Here is a 20,152-nt window from a genome sequence, read left to right on the forward strand (position 1 = left end):
GCCAGTATTCTCCCACCCAAAATCTGGGTGCCTTCCCCCTTCAATCCAATGCAAAACACACCAATTTGAGGAGAATGTTAAGAAACCCCACTAAAGCCCCCATACCATCAGAAGCAACATTCCAAATTCTATTTAACTATGGACTGGATTAATTCAGCAAATCTTTTCTCATTTAAGTCCATCTAAAGGATCATGTCATAATACTGCTTTGTAGATGGACCCAGGTCCAAGATCCAGTCCCAGCTAGCCTTAAGGCTTTAAGGTTTTTTTTTTAATTTCTTTTTTTTAATTAAAGCTTTTTATTTTTCAAAACATACACATGGACAATTCTTCAATATTAGCCCTTGCAAAACCTTATGTTCCAATCCCCCCCCCTTTCCCACTCCCTCCCCTAGATGGCAAGTAGTCCAATACATGTTAAACATGGTAGAAATATATGTAAAATCCAAAATATGCATACATATTTATATAATTACTGTGCTGCACAAGAAAAATCAAATGAAACCAGTAAAGAAAAGAAAAAGTGAAGCAAAATAAAATGCAAACAAACAACAAAAAGTGAGAATGCTAAGGCTTTAAGATTAAGAGGTGAGACAGTCTGACTTCTACTTTTTATTGATGATGTATCATATTTCAGTCATTGATAGATGAAATAGCTTTCAAAATCTATGTATACAATACGGTTCCAGCTGCTTTGGAGAGTTTCATTTTCTACTCTTGCTTATTTCTTAAGGATGATTTGCTAAAAGAAGCTACATTTTAGATATCAAACTATTCCAAATGTTCTAGTCATTCATTCATTCAACAAACATTTTTAAAGCATTTATTATGTGGCTCATGGATAGAGCACTGAACTCAGAGTCAGGAAGACTCTCTCATTCACTCACTGGGCAAGTCAATTAACCTCTGTTTATTTTAATCCACCAGAGAAGGAAATGACAAACTATTTTGGTATCTTTGCCCAGAAAACCCATAGATAGTATGGTCCCCAAAGTCACAAAGAGCCGGATGCTACTGAATAACCATGTGCAGAAAAATAGAAAAGGTTTGGAAGATACATAGGGATTTGATGACACAGTCCCCATCTTCAAGAAATTTAAAGTCATGTAAAGGGATGACCCTAAACAAAAACCTATAATATAGGATATTATATTAAACATAATATCATCATATATTTAATCTTTAATATTACATTGTTAAGTTTGCAAAACAAAGGACAACATCAGAGGGAAAAGTCATTTTGAAACATGAAAATATTTTCCACTAAATCACCCTCCCCATTTTGATGGGCACAAAATGGTGGCATTTGGGTTTGTATAGGGACAGTTTATTTATATCAAAATATAGGAGCATGTGGTCCAGTGGAAAGCTCTGAAGTGCAAGGAACTAGCTCAAAACCTGCCTCCGGTTCTTCTTCGTGTGACTTTGGGCAGGTTATTTACCCAAACCTCCTTTCCCTCTTTTGTATGATGATAGAATTGGACTGGATGGCTTCTGAGGTCACCTCTACCTTCCTATAAGCAGACCTCTTCCCCTTGGGATTGGGTAGAGTTAAAATGTTAGATTTTTCGAATTTGAGAAAAACCAAAAACTAAGGTAATTCCTTTGGCTCATCTTTAGATGAGTGTGGGCAAGGAGGGACTTCCCCCAAGTTCTATGCTGCCTCCCCCTAACTCCAGACTTCCCTCCTGCCAGCCCTTCAACTGTCCTTCCATCTCCACTCAAGGTGTGGCTATGTGTGGTATCCATATTAAAGTGTCTTTTCTTTCCTTTTTCATTTCAAATATACCCCAAATAAGGAGTCTGTCTTCTTCATACTCTGTAAATACTCATAAAATCTCCTTTACTACATCCATGCACTTTACATTTTTAAAAAGTGTCCATTTTAATAGTGTATTCTCACTTTTTTTTTTTTGTTGTTGTTGTCATTTGCTTTCTTTCTCATTTTTTCCTCTTTGACCTGATTTTTCTTGTGCAGCATGATAACTTGTGGTAAAAATATATATATAATAAAATATTAAAAGAAAAAAACTACATGTAGTTTCTCATAATTATTCAGTGGCTAACATTTATGGAAGAAATGTTTGCTATAAGAGAAATTTAAGAAATAGTCTTAGTTTTGTTAAACAGATTATTGTAGAGTACTGGCTAGGACTATCTTTTTTTATTCTTACAATTATTCATCAGTTTAGCAGGACCAGTATAATATCATAAGATTACTAAAAAAAAAGGCCTTTTTCCTTCCTTCCTTCTTTCCTTCCTTCCTTCTTTCCTTCCTTCCTTCCTTCTTCCTTCCTTCCTTCCTTCCTTCCTTCCTTCCTTCCTTCCTTCTTTCCTTCCTTCCTTCCTTCCTTCCTTCCTTCCTTCCTTCCTTCCTTCCTTCCTTCCTTCCTTCCTTCCTTCCTTCTTCCTTCCTTCCTTCTTTCTTTCTTTTCTTTCTTTCTTTTCTTTCTTTCTTTCTTTCTTTCTTTTTCTTTCTTTCTTTCTTTCTTTCTTTCTTTCTTTCTTTCTTTCTTTCTTTCTTTCTTTCTTTCTTTCTTTCTTTCTTTTTCTTTCTTCCCTCCCTCCCTTTCTCCTGCTCTCCTTTCCTATTTTCTCCCTTCCTTCTTCCCTTGAGTTTTTTGATGAGAGCAGGTGCCCTGATCCTTGTACCACTAATTTTTGTATGAGATTAAGTAAGCCATTTCAGTTTGTAATCTTTCCCATCAGTATGAGGGTTGTATTGGAGTGCATCCTACACTTGTAAATGGGGATAGACCCAGGGGAGCCATCTCACAGATTCTGGCTTAGTGCTGAAGTGATGATCCAACGAGCCTTAACTAGTCCCATCAATTCACACCTGCACTTTGGGATGATGCAGAAATCCTGGCTGTTTGCTGTATCCCTTTGGTGTCAGTAGGTGAGGGCTGCCAGAGATGATTGGCCACTTACCACAAAGAGTGACCCATTCAGTTGGTTTAAAAGAAGAAACAACTTCCAATTTTTCTTTTCTAAAAATGTTATTGGGACACCTCTCTCATTCTTCTGTGCAGAAAAGGAGAGAAGTTTCCTACCCCCACCTCTGCTAGCAGCTATGGGGGCTGCTTGGGCATGTAAGAGCTTCTGCTCATCTAGGTGAATATGACCACAGACATCTTCTACTTTGTGTTTCTTTAACCATGTGTGACCACCAGTGATCCTGAGGTAGCAACCTTAGTAATTCAAGAAGCCAGGAGCTCCTGGGTCCAGGTGCCAATTGCCTAGTAGGAGATGCCCTCTGACAAGAGAAATTTTGGATCTTTAGTGAATTGTTCATATAATACAGAGCTAAGCAGGGAAAAGATATTATTCTAGGAAAAAAGTAGAATATTGCCTGGGCATGAAAGAGTGAGCCAAAGTCAAACATGCTACAAGATGTTACAAAATGGGAATAATGCCTTCCTGTGACTATGGACAATTGTAACGATGAAATATGATTTTACATATATTATATATATGTTTCCCCCAATAAATATAAATATAAATAGCAAGGGATTACTGTCCCTTTCCCTGGAATGTGCAAGCAGTTCTAGATACTGAGCTTAAAAAAAAAACTGGCTAAAGATCAAAGAGTTAAAACTAAAGTGAGAATGACAGTAACAAGGCTTCATATGGAAATGGATTAAAAAAAACTCTAGTTTGGAAAGATAAAGAATGAGTGGGGAATGAAATTGATATGAAATCACAGCAAAGTAATTATGTGAAAAGAGAATTTGTGGTAAGAGATTGGCCAGTTCTGCGGGTATTAAGCCTCAGAGCACTTCCATGCAAAGGGCAGAAGAAAACCCTTAAAGTCCATGAGCATCGAAAAACTGGGATCTGAGGATTGTGGGAGAGCAGCTATGAGGGAGATGAGAATTCCAATTTGTGTCAATGAGAAGAAAAAATGACGTTGAGTGGTTGGACAAGAACTAAAAACTCCTGAGGCAAGCTGGAGGCTGGGGAAGCTGTGACATTCTGAGGAGGCTGTTAAAAGCCTTCACGCCCTTCACACCTACTTATTGAGGATTAATGCCCTTTATGTCCCTTTACATACTCTATAATCCAGCATTATAGTGGATTGCCCCTTTTCAGCTGTTATCCCATATGACAACTCTCCCTCCAAGTCTGTGCCCTTTTCAATGACTGCCCCTTCTCCCTTTCCTTGGAATGGTCTTCCTCCTTACCTCCAACTTCCTGGCTTTTTTTGGATTTCTTTCAAGACTCTCACTTTCTTCAGTCCTCCTTCCCCCTTCCTTCTATTCTTCCCTTTATAGTATATATATCTTGTTTGTGTACATAGTTTGCATATCTTTATGGCAGGGATTATTTCTGCCTTTCTTTGTAGCCACAGCCCACAGCACAATGCCTGGTGTATAGTAAGTAGTCAGTAAATGTTTGTTGATGAGGAGGCAGAGGAGGAGGATGCTGATGGGCTGCAGGACTGCCAGCTGAAGGAGAAAAGTAGAAAAATGGGTTGCAGCTATTGGAATAAAGGAACAAGCCAAAGCTCCAGAGAAAAAGAAATTAGAGGCAACCAAAACACACACACACACACACACACACACATACACAATCACACAATCCCTACCATACTGCTCTTCAGTGAGATCTTCAGTTCTTCTCACACTCCTGAGATTCACCTATCAGTGTTATGAGTTTGTTCTTCAGGGAATGAATGACTCTCTGGGCAGGAGGAGACAGAAACCACACTTACCTGAGAAAGAGTGTTCCCTTACATGATGGGCCAAGATATTAATGCCTCCTCTGTTTTTTACTTTGGATGGGATTATAAAATTAGAGCTAAAGGGCATCTCAGACACCTAAATAGTCAATCAGCTCATTTTATTGATAAGGAACCGGAAACCCAGGGAAGTTAATTGACTAACCTACAATCACACAGAATGAATTAAGAGGTGTGCTTTGATCCTCTGGCTTGTGGCACCAGAGAACTACTTAACCACATGACATCCTATCCCTGTCGGACTTTACACAGGCTGAAGTCCATGCTTGCAGCATATTCCTTCCTCATTTCTACTTTGGCTTTTCACAACCTTTCTGTTACTATCTTTTTGCTTCATTGTTTTCAGGGAAACTAAATATTCCTGGATCTGAGCTAGACATGGATCAAGTTCAGATGCTTCCAGAGCTGCCCTCAAAGGACCAAATGAACCACAGTGTTGTGATTGAGACATCATCAAGCCTGAACCTAGATGATGTGAGTCCAGGGCTTGATTAACAGACCATCACTTATGATGATCATATCTCAGAATTCAAGAATTTGGGAATATCCTTTTTAGGTTATAGAAGGCATTTTTACCTTAATGGTACTAAAGGTAAGTTAGCTACCTCAAAAGGTAACTAACTTACATAATTCTGGGGAATGTGGGTTAAAAATGTAAATGAATTCAAAAGGATCCTAGCATTTAGATGATGTACAGCAGATCCAAATGGATTAGCAAGATTCTTACTGCATTGACATGTGGATTAATTTATTAACAAAAATAATCATGATTATTCAGGAATCCGTGACTTGTAGAAATCCAATAGTTACTTCTCATTAGATATCAATTTTCCTTCCTTGTTAATTTCAGATAGCAGAATTAAAGCAGATTAAAGATAGCAGATTAAAGTTCTGCTTGCTCTTTCTTCAAGGCTGCTATTGAACTCTCATCACTTTTTATAAAACTTTCTTTCATTACTCCAAACAAGAGCAGTCCTTCCATTCAATGAGTATTTGGACAAATCATTTTAACTATCTGGGTTTCGGTTTCCTCACCTAAAAAATAAAGGAATTTAATGGAATGGCTTTTGAGGGCCCTACCTGTTCTAGCTCTGTGGTCCTATTGCTATAGAATCTAGAGTCCAGATTATGCAGTTTTGTACTTAATTATCATCCAATTGCTTCATGTATTTTTATTCATTATTTAGATTTCTTCTTCCTCTTCCTCTTCTTCTTCTCTTTCTCTTCCTCCTCTTCCTCTTCTTCTTTCTCCTCTTCCTCTTCTTCCTCCTCTTTCTTCTCCTCCTTTTCCTCCTCCATCTCCTTTTTTTGCTTCTTCTTACTATTATTATTTCAGAGATTAGATCTCCCTATATTTCATTGGAAGCTGAGTGGCCCCTGACAACTACTTAGCAGACAGCAGCCCAATTCCAATATTGATCAACTTGGAAGTTTTGACCTCTTCTGTTTCTTACCTTGTATCATTCATTGTCCCACACTCCCCAACTCCAACCACTATTTTTAATGCAGAACTTTAGTCTGGGCACCCAATTAGCATAGTTACCTGCAACTTAGAACTTCCAAGCCTAAGTGACCAGCCAGACTCAGTTTCTGCAGTAACTGCAATTTACAGATATACCACCATGATGGACTACATTGCAAATTCATGAACTACTTTTTTGCATATCATAGCACTTAGTGCTAAGTGCATAATAACTGTTCATCGAATACATAATGATTTATTGAGGGGAAATGCATAAAAATGAAAGTCAGTGCCAGGAATTTATCTTTCATGATGATGTTCGTGACCCTTTCTATAACTCTGAAATCGTCTGTGATCTGTTCATCTTTCCAGATTCTGACAAATTAATGCTTATGGCAGCTCTAAGGTTAGCCCAGAAAAGTCCATGTTTATTCTTTTCCTTGGGCCATTCCAAATAAGTTCTTTGTGCCATGAGAGATTTTAGCTTATGATATCTGGTAGGAATGATGTACTGGGGGATTGGTTCCAGTAATATGAGAATTAAATTATTAGAACCTTCCTGAAATAGTTTGTGGTGAGCAAAGTAAAGTTCATAATGGCACCATTCACTCTGTACAAAGTTAGAGGACAAAACAAAGATAGATTTGTAGCTTTTCTCGATGCAGTTTATAATATTTTCGACAATACTCTTGCCAGGAATGAAGTGTCTCTCGTGGAGACAAAGCAATATGGAACTATTTTCTTTCTCTAGATTTGGTATCAGCTCATTCTTTACCCAGAGGGAATCCCCTTCATTGTATGAAATGAAAGCATGAAATTGGATCGTTCTTTTGAGTTCTTCTAAGGGCACATTCCTACTTCTGTGCTGGGCCCGAGTCCACTGAACTATCATCCTCAGGTACCAGAGCAAATCCAAACGGATACAGAGCACCGCCATGATAACTGTCCAAATTAACCCGACTATCAGAATGACAGCAATCAATAGAGGAGTGTTACAGGATAATTCTGGCAGATCAACATTCTCTAATAGAATTCCCTTTAATTCTAGAGGAAATTCACAGGTATAAGCATCCGGCCATCCAATCATCAAGCCCTGGGATTTTTTTTCTAGGTTGACGAAGTTTCTCAAGTCACAGGAGCATCTGAATGGGTTGCCTCCTGCTTTCAATGATTTTATTTCCTGGCAAGTCTGGAAGAAATCAAGAGATGGACTAATAATGGAATTCATTTCGATATTCAGCACAGAAAGTCGTTGGAAATTCTCACACCCAGGAAGATCCGTTAGAGAATTGGAGGCAATATTCAGTTCCCACAAAGCTTTCAGATTCTCAATTTCTCTGGGGATGGTTCTGATGTCATTATTATGCAGATCAAGAACTTGGATGCTCTTTGGTATGCACTGGAAAACAGAGCCAGTAAATTTATTGGATGACAAGTTCATGGTTGTGAGGGTTTCTGGCCAGTAGCAATCTTTTCCATCAGCATATTGCAGTAGATTCTGGCTTAGATCTAAGTGTATCAAGGATGTTTTAGTAGCAAAAGAACTCACTGTAGAAAGTGTTTCTAATTTATTCCTTTGCAAAATGAAAGTTTTCAGGTATGGCAGCTGAAGAGCATTTGAAAATAAGTCGTCTGTCAAGGCATTGTTGGCAAAATTCAGGTGCTGAAATTTGGTAGGATACGTAGGAAAAACCACATGGGGCATCCTCCCATCTGATATTGTCAAGTTTTCGATGTCCATTTTGGTAAAGAACAAGTAGACTATATCCTGTCGGAAGGAATATGTTCTAACAGTCACATGTTCTACCTTTAGAGCTTTCATTGAGGTACTCGAATAGTTAAATAATCTGAATTTAAAATCACTTTGGGCTCCAATGATCAAATTCTGTACTTGTAATTGTTGAACTGACGAGTGCCAAACAAATTGCAATATTTCGACAAACTCCTCCCATGGTACATATATATTACTGAGTAACAGATGAGAAGTTTTAGAATATTTTGGGCTCTCTAAAAGAGGATTCTTCTGACTTCCATGGCTTGTAAATTGATCCCTACTGACATTTGCCATTTCTAAGATTTTGGAAGTTTGGATTCCATCGCACAAAATAAATCTATAATCAGCATTCTCTGGAAGGACTATATGAAGTCTCTCAGTGTTTAAGACGGTCAAGCTGCCTTCTTCATAGTAAGAGAAATAGTTTAAGCCCAGGAAGAAAGTGCTGAGTTGCAAATGAGCAACTTTCTGCAAATCTGATTTTCGGATCTGGGCTCCACTCAATCCTAAAAATTCCAGTTGGGACATACTGCCAAACTCCTGACAGATGGGAATGTTGTCAAAGTCATTAAAAGAAAGATCAAAATGCTTGAGGGAAAGAAGCGAATAACAAGAAATATTCCTCAGGCTATTGTAAGATAAATCTAAGTATTCTAACTCCTTGTTGAATCGGAAGATGTCCATATTCAGGTGTTGAATTCTGTTATGAGAAAGAATCAAAACTTTGAGCTTAGGGAAAGGACTGAAGTCCAGGTTCTGAGGCTGACATGGGAATTTGTTGGACAGATCCATTGTGGTAGCTTTTGGTGACATATCCATAAGAACATTTTTAAGATAGTCTTGAGAACAAGCGGTAGTTAATTCCCTTGCTCCAGGCAGCAGCAGAGCACCACACAACACAGACAGATCAATACTATACAGAATGTAAATGTTTCTGATCATTCCCATTATTTTCTTCCAATCGCTTTCGCTGGTTCTTCCAAGTCACATATGAGGATGCGTCAAAGTCTAGAAAAACAATTTATAACATTATCTGGTTATTTGGTTAATTAAATCTCACAGAAAGAAAGATAAAACACAAGAATAGAGTGAGATCTCAAAGAGCAATGGTACTAATGGGGGAGATGTGTAAATAAATTCATCCAAGATGCATACAGAGAAGACAAGTGATCTTAGAGAAGACTCATTTGACTGGGGGCAAAGAGAGAGAGGGAAGGCTCCTCCAAAAGTTAGTGTCTGAGTTTGAATTAAGCCCCGGATATCAAGAGGGAGAAGGAAGAAGGTAGAGCCTCCAGGCTGAGTGATAGACTCTGAAGCTAGTGTAGATGATAGCTTTTCCTAAAAGGAAGAAAGTGCTGAAGGATCATTGGAAGCAAGACTCCCACAGCTCTTAGCACACTGGCATATGGTGAATGCTGAAGTAATCCTAACTGGCCGTCTAGTTAAAGGTTGACTAATTTATCCGTGGTCACAAAGTTAGTGGTGCGGTGTAAGAATATGGATAGATCTCCCCGATTCCAGGTCCTAACATTAAAGCATGCTGAAGGGTCCTAGGAGATCAAGGGAACCAGATACCTAGATGGAAGCCCCGAGTTCAGCAAACTTTTGTAATCTTTAAGGCTGAAAGGAAGATGGCGGTTTTAAGGTGAGGAGGAAAAGAAATAAATGAAAGAGATCCCACTGGATAACTTTATTATTCTTGGTAAAGTAAGAGACCAGATTTGCTGAGAGTATAGGGAGTTAGGGATGGAGTTGGAGGCAGTAAAAAAAAATATTGGAGATGATCACTGTAGGAAAATCCTTAAGGAAGAAATAAGGGGTGAATGAAAACATTGTCACAAAGCAGTGAAAGTCCTACTGAAGTCAGCTAGCATTCGTGAAGCACTTATTATGTATCAGACATTGTGCAGGTTAGAATGCAATTGCAATGGATCAGACGAGCAAGGGGTATTAGTCCTCAGATAAGAGGGATTTTCAAAGCTGAGCTTGGGATAAAGAGAACAAACAGCAAAGATCTACTCTTTAGAACAGATGATGTAAAGTTAATAGGCTGCAAAGACAGAGTAAAAGTCTAAGTAAAAAACACAAAAATTTGCCATGAACTAAAGTGACTTCACAATGCCTTCTGGGTACAAGTATGGAATTTCCCCACTTCAACTTCCTCAGAGACCAGCCTCACCTCAGTCTGGGTCCTCAATCGTTGTTCTTCATTTCATTTATTAATTTTTTCATCAACGGTTCATTGTTAAAGAGCTTTTTAATTTTTTTTTTTTTTTTTTTTAGGAAAGAGTCAATTTATAACAAAGGGGTGTCAAGTGCTCCACCTAGAAGCTCCTGGAACATAAAGAAGAAAAAAAATACCGAGTCTTATTCATTCCAGCTGGAAGAACTGTTCTATTCCTTCAGCGTTCTGAAAGAGGAAGATAAGAGGAATTTGGCTGCTGGATTCTCATGTTCTAATTCTAATCAGTTATCTTCCTTCTTCCATTGCTTATATTAGGTTTAAATATTCTTCCATTGCTTTCTTCCTCTGAAAGGATGAACTGTGGCCATGGACAATAAAAAAGTTTTTAGAGGAAAAAAATCCAAACTCATCTGAGTTTCCCTACATGCAGAATTTAGGCAATTTCTTTTTTTTTTCAATGTAATTCAGCAAACATTTATTACATAACTATTATGTTCAAAGCTCGATGTTAGGTGCTGAGGTACAATGACAAAAAACAGACTCCCTTCCCATACATTCTAGAGCCTAATAGATCTAGGGAATCATCATTTATGGTTTTTGAATTGCAGCTTTTTCTCTCTTTGTTTCTTTGTTTCTTTTTTTTTTTTTTAATTTTAAGTAACTTCTAAAGAAAGGTAAAATTTACCTCCTTTACCATTCCCTCTCCCAGGATGTCACCGGATTCTTCCCAATTCATTCTCTCCAAATCCTTTGTGGAGATTTCACACTTATCACACCCAAATCATCTCTCAGCCTAATTCTGTCCCTCCAGTATGATTCATTAGTCAACTCAATCTAATGTATTAATCCACTTATTAAACACCTCTAGGCAAAGCATTGTACTAAGTGTTTGAAGTCACAGAAACAAACAAAAAGTTGGTTTGTGCTTTCAGGAAGCTTTCATTTTGCTTAGAATCAGACAACTTACACAGAGAAGTGTTTACCACAGTTTCCTTTAATTGTTCTGCCTCAGTTTCCCTGAATTGTCTTTCTTCAGTTCCCTAAGTTGTCCTACCTCAGTTTCCCTGAATTGTTCTGCCCCAATCTCCCTCGTTGAAACCCCCTCCTCCCCCCACTTCCTGACCATTAAAACTGATGTCAATCAGGGCTGGGAGCCCTGACCATTAGCATTCCATAAGAGCAGACAGCTCATCTCAGATTCCTAGCTGGCACCCTTTATCTCTCCTTCCAGACCTCCTGTCTCTAGCTTGACCTTCTACTTCACTCCCAACTTATAGAGATTTATGGTCCTTCCATACTCCCAACCTGTCAGAACCAGCTTTATGGTCCATTCCTGGAAATTCCCACTGACCAGTGCTCACTCCACCCCTGCCTTTATTTCCCTGATTGCTGAAGTCTTATAAAAATCCCTGGAATTCTTCATTCTCTATTGAATGCTTTGAGACTCAAGTCCCATTCAGTCTGTTGTAGTCAACATGGATCCTATTTTGGTCCCGGACAAGCTCTCCCTCTCAAATAAAATATAAAAACTCTCTAATCTCTATCTTGCTTCAGTTTCTCCAGCATCACAGAAGGAAATGCCAGATAGCTTGAGAAGGGAGGGAAAGCACTGACAGCTAGAAAAGAAAATACAAACAAAACCCTGTTGAATTGAAGTGGATTAAAGTTCAACTGGAGACACCTGACCCAAGTCTTGAGGAAGTTAGGGGATATAAGAGGCAGAGGGGAGGATAGAGTAAATTCCAGACTTGGGAGAGGGGACCTGTGTCAAGGAGACAGCATATGGAAAATTCATTTTTTAAAAAATACACCAAGAGAGAACTGAAAACCAGATAAAATCGCTACTGCTTCACCAGCTGCTTAATAGCTAACAAACTTCAGTAATTCTTCTGCTGACTTAGGTTTTCAGGTGCCCATTATTTAGCAAGCACATCCCAGCGGCACCCAAGCCAGCCTAGACTCACAGTCTCAAGAGTTTCAGGTATAAAAACATCTCGATTTCTGTAAAAACAAATCCTGAGCTTTTATAGTCTGAACTTTGGGAAGGGATTAACCTGATTAAAATGGTATATTAAGAAGATTATTGTGGCAGCAGGGTGCAGAAAAAAATTTAGAAAGGCAGAAGACAAAAAACTGAGAGAATGGTTTTTATTTAATCCAATGTCATTTAGCCAATATTTATTAATTGATTATTATAAGCAAAAGGTATTGTGTTGGGTGTCAGGGTGAGAAGCTTAGATAATGTTTTGGACTTGAATGTAAAAGGAGAAAAAGATAAAGTTTGAGTTGTTTGGGTTTGGAAGTTTGTTTTTTTCACTCTAGGAATGATGGTTCATTCATCTATGGTTCTGTTGCCCATCAGATATTTTTAAAAATTGAGTATTTTGGTGATACTTATATGCCTTAAAAGTCTTTACTGGCTATTTTCCTTTATAGATTGTTTTGAAATTTTCTCTCATTAGACAGAATTAGCTTCATTGTTTTATTATAAGAGATGCTTTATTCTGAATGTCACGGTACTATGTTATAGAGGGAATATTGTTATTGTTGTTTTCTATAGCAGGAGATACTAAACATCAAGGATCAAATGTTAGGTTATCCATCAACATTAATTTTTTTCTATACATATTTCCACATTTATCATGTTGCACAAGAAAAATCAGATCAAAAAGGAAGAAAATGAGAAAGAAAACAAAATAAAGCAAACAATAAAAAAGGAGAAAAAACTACATTGTGATCCACATTCAGTATCCACAGTCCTTTCTCTGGATGCAGATGGGTCTCTTCATCACAAGTCTATTGGAACTGGCCTGAATCACCTCATTATCCATCAATGTTTATTACAATTTTTAGAATACTATAGGTTTCAAAGGTCTTTTCCCATCTGCAAGTGTGACATTTAGAGAAAAATGTTTGTACATCTGAATTGAGGAGTAGTGTAGACTTGTTTTTCACTTATGGCCAACTGTTTCTGACTCTATTTAGGTTTTTCTCATCAACGATACTGGAGTAGTTTGCCATTTCCTTCTCCAGCTCATTTTACAGGTGAGGAAACTGAGGCAATGAGCTGAAGTGAATTGCCCAGAATCACACAGATAATAAGTGTCTAAGGTCAGATTTGAAGAAGGAGATGCCTTGTTGGAAATTTCCTTCAAGATGAAATCACTTGTATAGACTTAAAAATGAGCCAAAAACATAGGTATTGAAGAAACTTCTTACAAACAATTTAATTTGAGTACTTTATGTTCTCCCAAAAGAAAAGACTGGATAGGAATCCAATGACTCCCCCAACTAAATATCAATAATCTTTTAAAATATTAAAGGTTAATTTCCTGTTATAATGGATTTAGAATTTAGAAGTAAAATTTAAAATGTAGCAGGATCAAAGTCATCAGTTTTTAAAATGTCAGGGTTTTCTCCTTTTAAAAAAATACAGCACAACGACATAAATTAATTAGGTGAAATGACAACAGATAAGCACCATACTGCAAAAAGCTGCACTGAAAACATGTCGATAATAGATTTAAAAATAGATGTTGATAAATTTGAATTGAGAGCAGAAAAAGAGAAGAAAGGATACCAGTAAAACTGCCCATCAATATCTAAATTCAGACTTAATTATCTAAAGACAATATAATATCTTTATTTAATTTTTAATTTTTTTAAAATTCAAGACAGTTTTCTAATTCAAGCACATATTAATCCAGAATTCTTAAAAAAATCCTCAGTGCAATACTTTTATTTACTACTCATAGATCAAAATGAGAAAAAAATCATAAACACTAAAATCTTATTTAAAATTCACTTTTCTTTCCCTCCTTAGAGTAGATCCAATATCATGTAGTTTGGAAAGACCTGAGCAATTCAAGACCTTTACTCTATGGCAGGGTTTCTTAATCTATTTTTGGGCCATGGATCCCTTCAGCTTTCTGGGGAAGCTTAAAACAACTGTGGTTACATTCATAACTAAAGAAAATGCTCAATTTCAGTTAGAGGTTAGTAAAAATAAAAGCATTATTTTTTTTCCCATCCAACTTCACAGCCCTCTTGAAATTTTTCCAAAGCTCTCTTGGGACTTTGTGGACTCCAGGGCAAGAACCTTAGAGGTAGATAAATAAGAAAAATGAAGAATTCTTACCCTTAAGTTTGCAACTATTTCAACAGAAGCAGCAGGTGCCTTTAAGAAAACAAGACCAGTTTGCTCCAATTCAAAAGTCTGTCAAGATTTATGATGAAATCCTGTCCCTTTGCGGGAGAGAGAGCCACCTACCGCTCATGGGCAGTTTCATATAGGATGCAAATATTGAATTCTTGCGCTTCATTTTTATTATCTCTTTTAGTAAGTGTTTTTAAATGGAGTGGCTGAGCTTGGGGCCAAGTGGGAAGCACTCTATCCAAGTTAAAGGATTAGGCATTCTAAGTAAAACAACATTTTAAAGGGATTACAAGAAGGAAACCCAAACCGGGGAAGAAAATGTGTTTCTTGGGTCCAGAATTTGAGTATTTGACTTAGGTAACATGCTAACTTCCTGTGTAGAAAGAAGAAAAATAAACTCTCTGAACAAAGAAGAATAGTAACAGTCAACTTGCTGTGAACTGGTTCTTTGAAGGAGGAAATTACATTCAGCCTTTGGTATCAAAGAGGTATATTTTAAGTCAACTCATGAATTAAAAAAAAAACGTTTAATAACTCTTTTCTGTTGTTGTTTTAAACATCACTGTCACTTCCTAATCCTCTCCTATATTTGTGCACATGGCTGGACATACACACACAGAACCCATCCTAGAAAGCTCCCCTCCTTGTGACAAAAAGAAATAAGTATTTTATCATCTATAGTGTTTGCTGTATATGCCATATTCTCTATCTGTAGTCCACCACTTCTCTATTGGAACAGAGAGGGGAATATATTTTATCATCAGTCCCTTGGAACCAAGATTAGTTATTGCCCTCATCTGAATTCTAATGCTTTTTTTTAAGCATTATTTTCCTTCACATTTATAGTCATTGTTTATATTATTGTTTTGTTCTACTCTGCTTTGTTCTACATTCCTAAGCTTCTCAGAATTTCATCTCTTTATTGTTTCTTAAAATTACTTCACAACATCCCTAGGACAGTATTTGTTCAATCATTTACCAACTGATTGGTTTATGATTTAGTCAGCACAAAAAAAAGGCAGTTTACCTCATTTTAACTTCTCTGAGCTCAACTAAATTCAGAGTTTACCCTGTTAGGGGAGAATAGTTTATATTAATTAATCTCCTCAGCAAAATAGAAACTGAAAGAGTTGGGCGTAAGCAAAAGCAGAACCATTCTGTGTGATTATTTTACTATTTTTCTGTCTGATTAACTCCATCTGGCCAAGTAATTATTATATGCATGAATAAGGTTTGACTCATGTCCCTCCAGATACCATATTTTTATCCGGTCTACCCTCACAAGTAAATGACCTTTTGTTGCTCCCCTCCTCCCTTGACGGGGCTCAGAGTTTTAGAATTTTAAGAGTTGAAAAGGACATTAAAGGTTGTATCATACAACTCAACTTAAAATATGGAATAAGACTCTGTAATACTATTGACTGTTGGTCACTCAGACTCAGCTTAAATGATCTCCAGGGATGGGGACCTCGCCACTTTCTGAGGTAGTCTGTCCCATATTTGGATAGCTCTTCCCCTCACTTTATAATGGTGAAGCTCTTTACTTCACTCCTTGGAAATGTGAAAAATTTTATTTTAAAAATACATATAGAAGAATTGTACATGTTTAACATATATTGGATTGTCATCTGGGGAGAGCATGATGGGAGGGAAAAGAAATTTGGAACACAAGTTTTTGCAAGGATGAATGTTGAAAATTATCTCTGCATATGTTTTGAAATTGAAAAGCTTCTAAAATATCTATCTTTATTTTTTAGTTATTATTCTTCCTCTTACAATTAATCAATAACCTATTAGCAAATGCTTATAATGTTAAAGGAACAATGCTAGGGCTAGACACTAAGCGCTTTTGTCTTTATGTCAGAAATGAAATAGTCTGTTCTCAAATAAGATTTTCTTTGTAAAGTGCACCTAGTGCCGGGCACATAGGAGACACTCAATAAAGTCCCCTCCTTCCTTCTCAGGCAGGGCAGATATATTCCATTGGGGAAAACAATACATACACGTAGGAGAAAATATGTAATGTGACTAATCCCCCATCCCAATTGGGAGGATGCTGGTGTTCTTGACAAAAATGAGATTCAGAAGAGGAAGTTTTAGGGGGAAATATTAATTCTGGTTTTGATAGATTGAGTTTCCGTTGGAAACTTTGTTTGAATAAACTGAAGCAAACTCAATTTGCTTATTGGTTTTTTAGTCTGAAATTACCAGTTGGAGCTCAGGAAAGAAACTAGGGTCGACACAGCTCTGGGAGTCATCAGTATAAAGATGATCATTAACCTTATGGGAGTTGATGAGATCATAGAATCAAAAGAGAAGGGAGTTCATGAAAGCCTTGGGGACATTTAAGGTGAGTGAGACATGATTAAAAGTCCAGCAAAGCATGTTTGGAGGCAATAAAGAAGGAGTCAGTAGATAGGAAGAGATTAAAGTGAGGGAAAACAATTATAGAAGCAATCTACCAGAAGAGATGGGAGGCAATGAGATCAAGGGCACAAATAGAAAAATTGGGCTAGGAAAGGGCTACTTCTTCAGCAGAGATTGGAGTAAAGGGGAGGATGGCAAAAGCTAATGTCAATGGGTTTTAAAAGGTAGACAAAGGACAAAAAGGAGCTCCAGAGGAAAGGTTTTATTTTCTCCTATCCTTCCCCCTATATCTAACTAGTTGGATAAATCTAATTGATTCTTCCTCCAACACCTCTTATACCCATCTCATACTCACCTATCTCATTCAATCCCTCAACATTTCCTAAAATCTTAGACTCACCAAATCTCAGAATTGGAAGTCTTGGTGGCCATTTAATCCAACTCATATGGAAAAATAGTGCTTACTGTTACATGCCTTTGAAATGATCTTCCAGCCTCTAAGAGAAGACCAACATGAAGGGGAACTATAAACTCTCAAGACAGGATATTCTATTTTTGGACAATTCTAATTGTTAAGAAGCTCTTTCTGACACTGAGACTAAAATCATCTCTTTGAAACTCTTCCCTAATGTCCCCAGTCCTGCCCTCTGAGACCAAACAATACAAGTCTTACATCTCCTCTATATGTGGAGGAAAGTATTCAATCCTTTCTGTTCCTTCCACACTGCTGGAAGAAGGAGAAAACAATCCCACCCAAGCCCCATCACTCAGACTTTACTTGTCTTCCCTCTGACCTTTTCTATTCTCATAAACAACTGGAGATTTAATCAACTACATCCTGTAGCAACACTTTGCTTGCTTTGGGCTTAGGTGCAATATAGTAGTCCTCAGATCTCTTTCATTGCCCTTTTATGGAGTTTATAATAAAAAGTATTAATATCATTGCAATAGCTCAGAATCCCAAACAAGAAAAATTACTAACATTCAGAGGTTTGATTCTCTCCCCTAATTAAAAGCTTGTGCATTGCCAGCTAATCCCTGGCTTTTTTGTATTTGGAGCAATATTAGGGCATAGGAAATGCTTAGGTAATGTGAACAAAATACGTCACAGTGTCGGTTACTAGAAAGTTAGGGAAAGAGTAAAACTTTCTTGGTTTCCCAAGAGGTGAGTTCCCTATTCCCAAATACCTGAAGATGCTACAGAATATAAAATTATTAGCCTGCTTGCTGTTACTCCCACAGTGTTCCCTCTTTTACTCCTTTATTCTGGAAACTACCTGTTACCTCTAGAGAAGGGCAATCTCCATTGTTTGACATGTAAAATTCTTCACAATCTAGCCCCAGATGTGTAATCTTTCCTGACTGATTACACGGCTTTGCCTCATGCATTCTCCTGCATAATATTCCACCTTCCCAATATGCTCATTTTGCTCAGGTTGTCTTCCAGGCCTAGAATGCCCCCCTCCTTACCTCTCCTTTTTGGGGCTCTTTCAAAGGTGGCTGGGTGGTGAAATGGATAGAGTGCTGGGACTGGAATCAGAAGAAAAATTCAAATCTGACCTCAGGCGCTTACTAGCTATGTGATCCAGGGCCAGCCACTTAACCCTGTTTGTCTCAGTTCCTCATCTGTAAAATAAGTTAGAAAAGGAAGTGGCTAATCACTCCAGGATCTTTGCCAAGAAAGCCCCAAATAGGATCCTGGAGACTCAGATAGGACTGAAACAGCTACATAACAACAGTCCCCTTCAAAGCTAATCCCAAATAGTGGTCTTCCTTGATTCCTCCCCACCCCCTATCCCCATTATTAGTGCCCTTCTCCCCTAAATTAATTTGTTTTGGATATTGATTTTATTTTTGTTCATTTACTTACTTTTGATTTTTCATTTACATTTATTTCCTAGTGTTCATATTGTTCCCTTTCTGACCTCCTCACAACTAAAATGTAAATTTTCAGCCTAATGCTCTTGATGGTACATAGTAGGTGTTTTATGGATAGAGCTGATTTGAATTGTTTGCTGTATCAGCTACAACTATTGCAGATCACACTCCTTCTCATACCTCAAAGACCCTTTCATAAGGCTTTCTTGCTTAATAGTGATAGTGATAATAGTAAGAAATATTGTGAGAAAAGAAAAAATAGCGAGAAAGGGAGACCAAGAAGTTATAACTGTCTTCCCTTTATGCCCATTTTGTTTTTCCTGTTTTGAGTACAATGATCAGATTACAGAATGTAATCACTCCTGTTTCGTAGCTACTAAACCTTAATATTGTAACTCCAAATGGAATATTCAAATTTCATGCTATCCTTCTTGTTGATACTTTTGATTGTGACATATCAGATACAGTCTAACAAACAAAATTGTTCTACAAAATGCATTTCCTGAAAACAGTTAAGTAAAACTAAGAGTGGTTATGACTAACAATACATGCCAATTTTCTTTTCTTTTTTTTTAAATACACATTGCTTTATTAATCAAGAGCAAAAGCAAAAAAAAAAAAAATGGGAGAGATTAAAAAAAAAAAAAAAACAACAGAGAAAAGAAGTGAACCTAGCATGTGTTGATTTACAATCAGTCTCCTTAGTTCTTTTTCTGGATGCAGATGGCATTTTCTGTCCAAAGTCTCTTGGAATTGCTTTGGATCACTGAATCACTGAGAAAAACAATGCCTTTCATCATTGATCATCACACATTCTTGCTATTGCTGTGAACAATGTATTCCTGTCCTGCTTGTTTCATTCAGCTTCAGTTCATGGCAGTCTTTTCAGACCTTTCTAAAATCAGCTTGTTCATCATTTTTTATACAACAATAATATTTCATTAACTTCATGTACCACAACTTGTTCAGCCAACTGACAGGCATCTACTCATTTTCCAATTCTTTGCCACTACAGAAAGGGTTCCCACAAATATTATTTGCACATGTGGGTCCTTTTCCCACCTTTATGATTTCCCTGGGATACAGACCCAGTGATGGCTCTTCTGTGACAAAGAGTATGCACAGTTTTATGGCCCTTTGGGCATAGTTCCAGATTGGTTGGATTCGTTCACAACTCCACCAACAACGTACCAGTGTCCCTGTTTTCCCACATCTCCTCCAATATTTGTCATTTTCTTTTCCTATCATCTTAGCTAATCTGAGAGGTATGAGATGGTACCTCAGAGTTGTTTTAATTTGCATTTTTCTTTTTTTTTTTTAAGATCCATAGAAATTTGCATTTTTCTAATCAATAGTGACAGATTATTTTTTCATATGATTTATTGATGGCTTTAATTTCATCATCTGAAAATTGTCTGTTCCTATCCTTTGACTATCAATTGAGGAGTGACTTGTATTCTTATAAATTTGACACAGTGCTTTATATATTTTAGCAATGAGAAGTTTTTCAGAAACACTGGCTGAAAATTTTTTACCAGCTTTGTACTTCTCTTTTAATCTTATTTCTGTTGGTTTTGTTTATTCAAAAT

The 20,152-nt window shown here is 37.2% G+C and overlaps 1 protein-coding gene across 1 annotated transcript; it reads right to left on the bottom strand.

The window, feature by feature from the left end:
• Positions 1–5,472: 5,472 nt before the first annotated feature.
• On the bottom strand, positions 5,473–19,774 carry TLR10 (toll like receptor 10). Its single transcript, XM_051964997.1, has 3 exons — positions 18,156–19,774; positions 10,157–10,311; positions 5,473–8,985 (listed from the first exon to the last, which is right to left on the bottom strand). Exon 3 carries the CDS (start codon positions 8,923–8,925, stop codon positions 6,535–6,537), a length of 2,391 nt encoding a protein of 796 aa, XP_051820957.1. The 5' UTR covers positions 8,926–8,985; positions 10,157–10,311; positions 18,156–19,774; the 3' UTR covers positions 5,473–6,534.
• Positions 19,775–20,152: the final 378 nt, after the last annotated feature.

This window comes from Antechinus flavipes, chromosome 6 (assembly GCF_016432865.1).
Source record: "Antechinus flavipes isolate AdamAnt ecotype Samford, QLD, Australia chromosome 6, AdamAnt_v2, whole genome shotgun sequence".
Lineage (NCBI taxonomy): Eukaryota > Metazoa > Chordata > Mammalia > Dasyuromorphia > Dasyuridae > Antechinus > Antechinus flavipes.

Coding starts and splice junctions, on each gene's coding strand:
- TLR10 (XM_051964997.1), bottom strand. CDS start 8,925: ATGGGAATGATCAGAAACATTTACATTCTGTATAGTATTGATCTGTCT.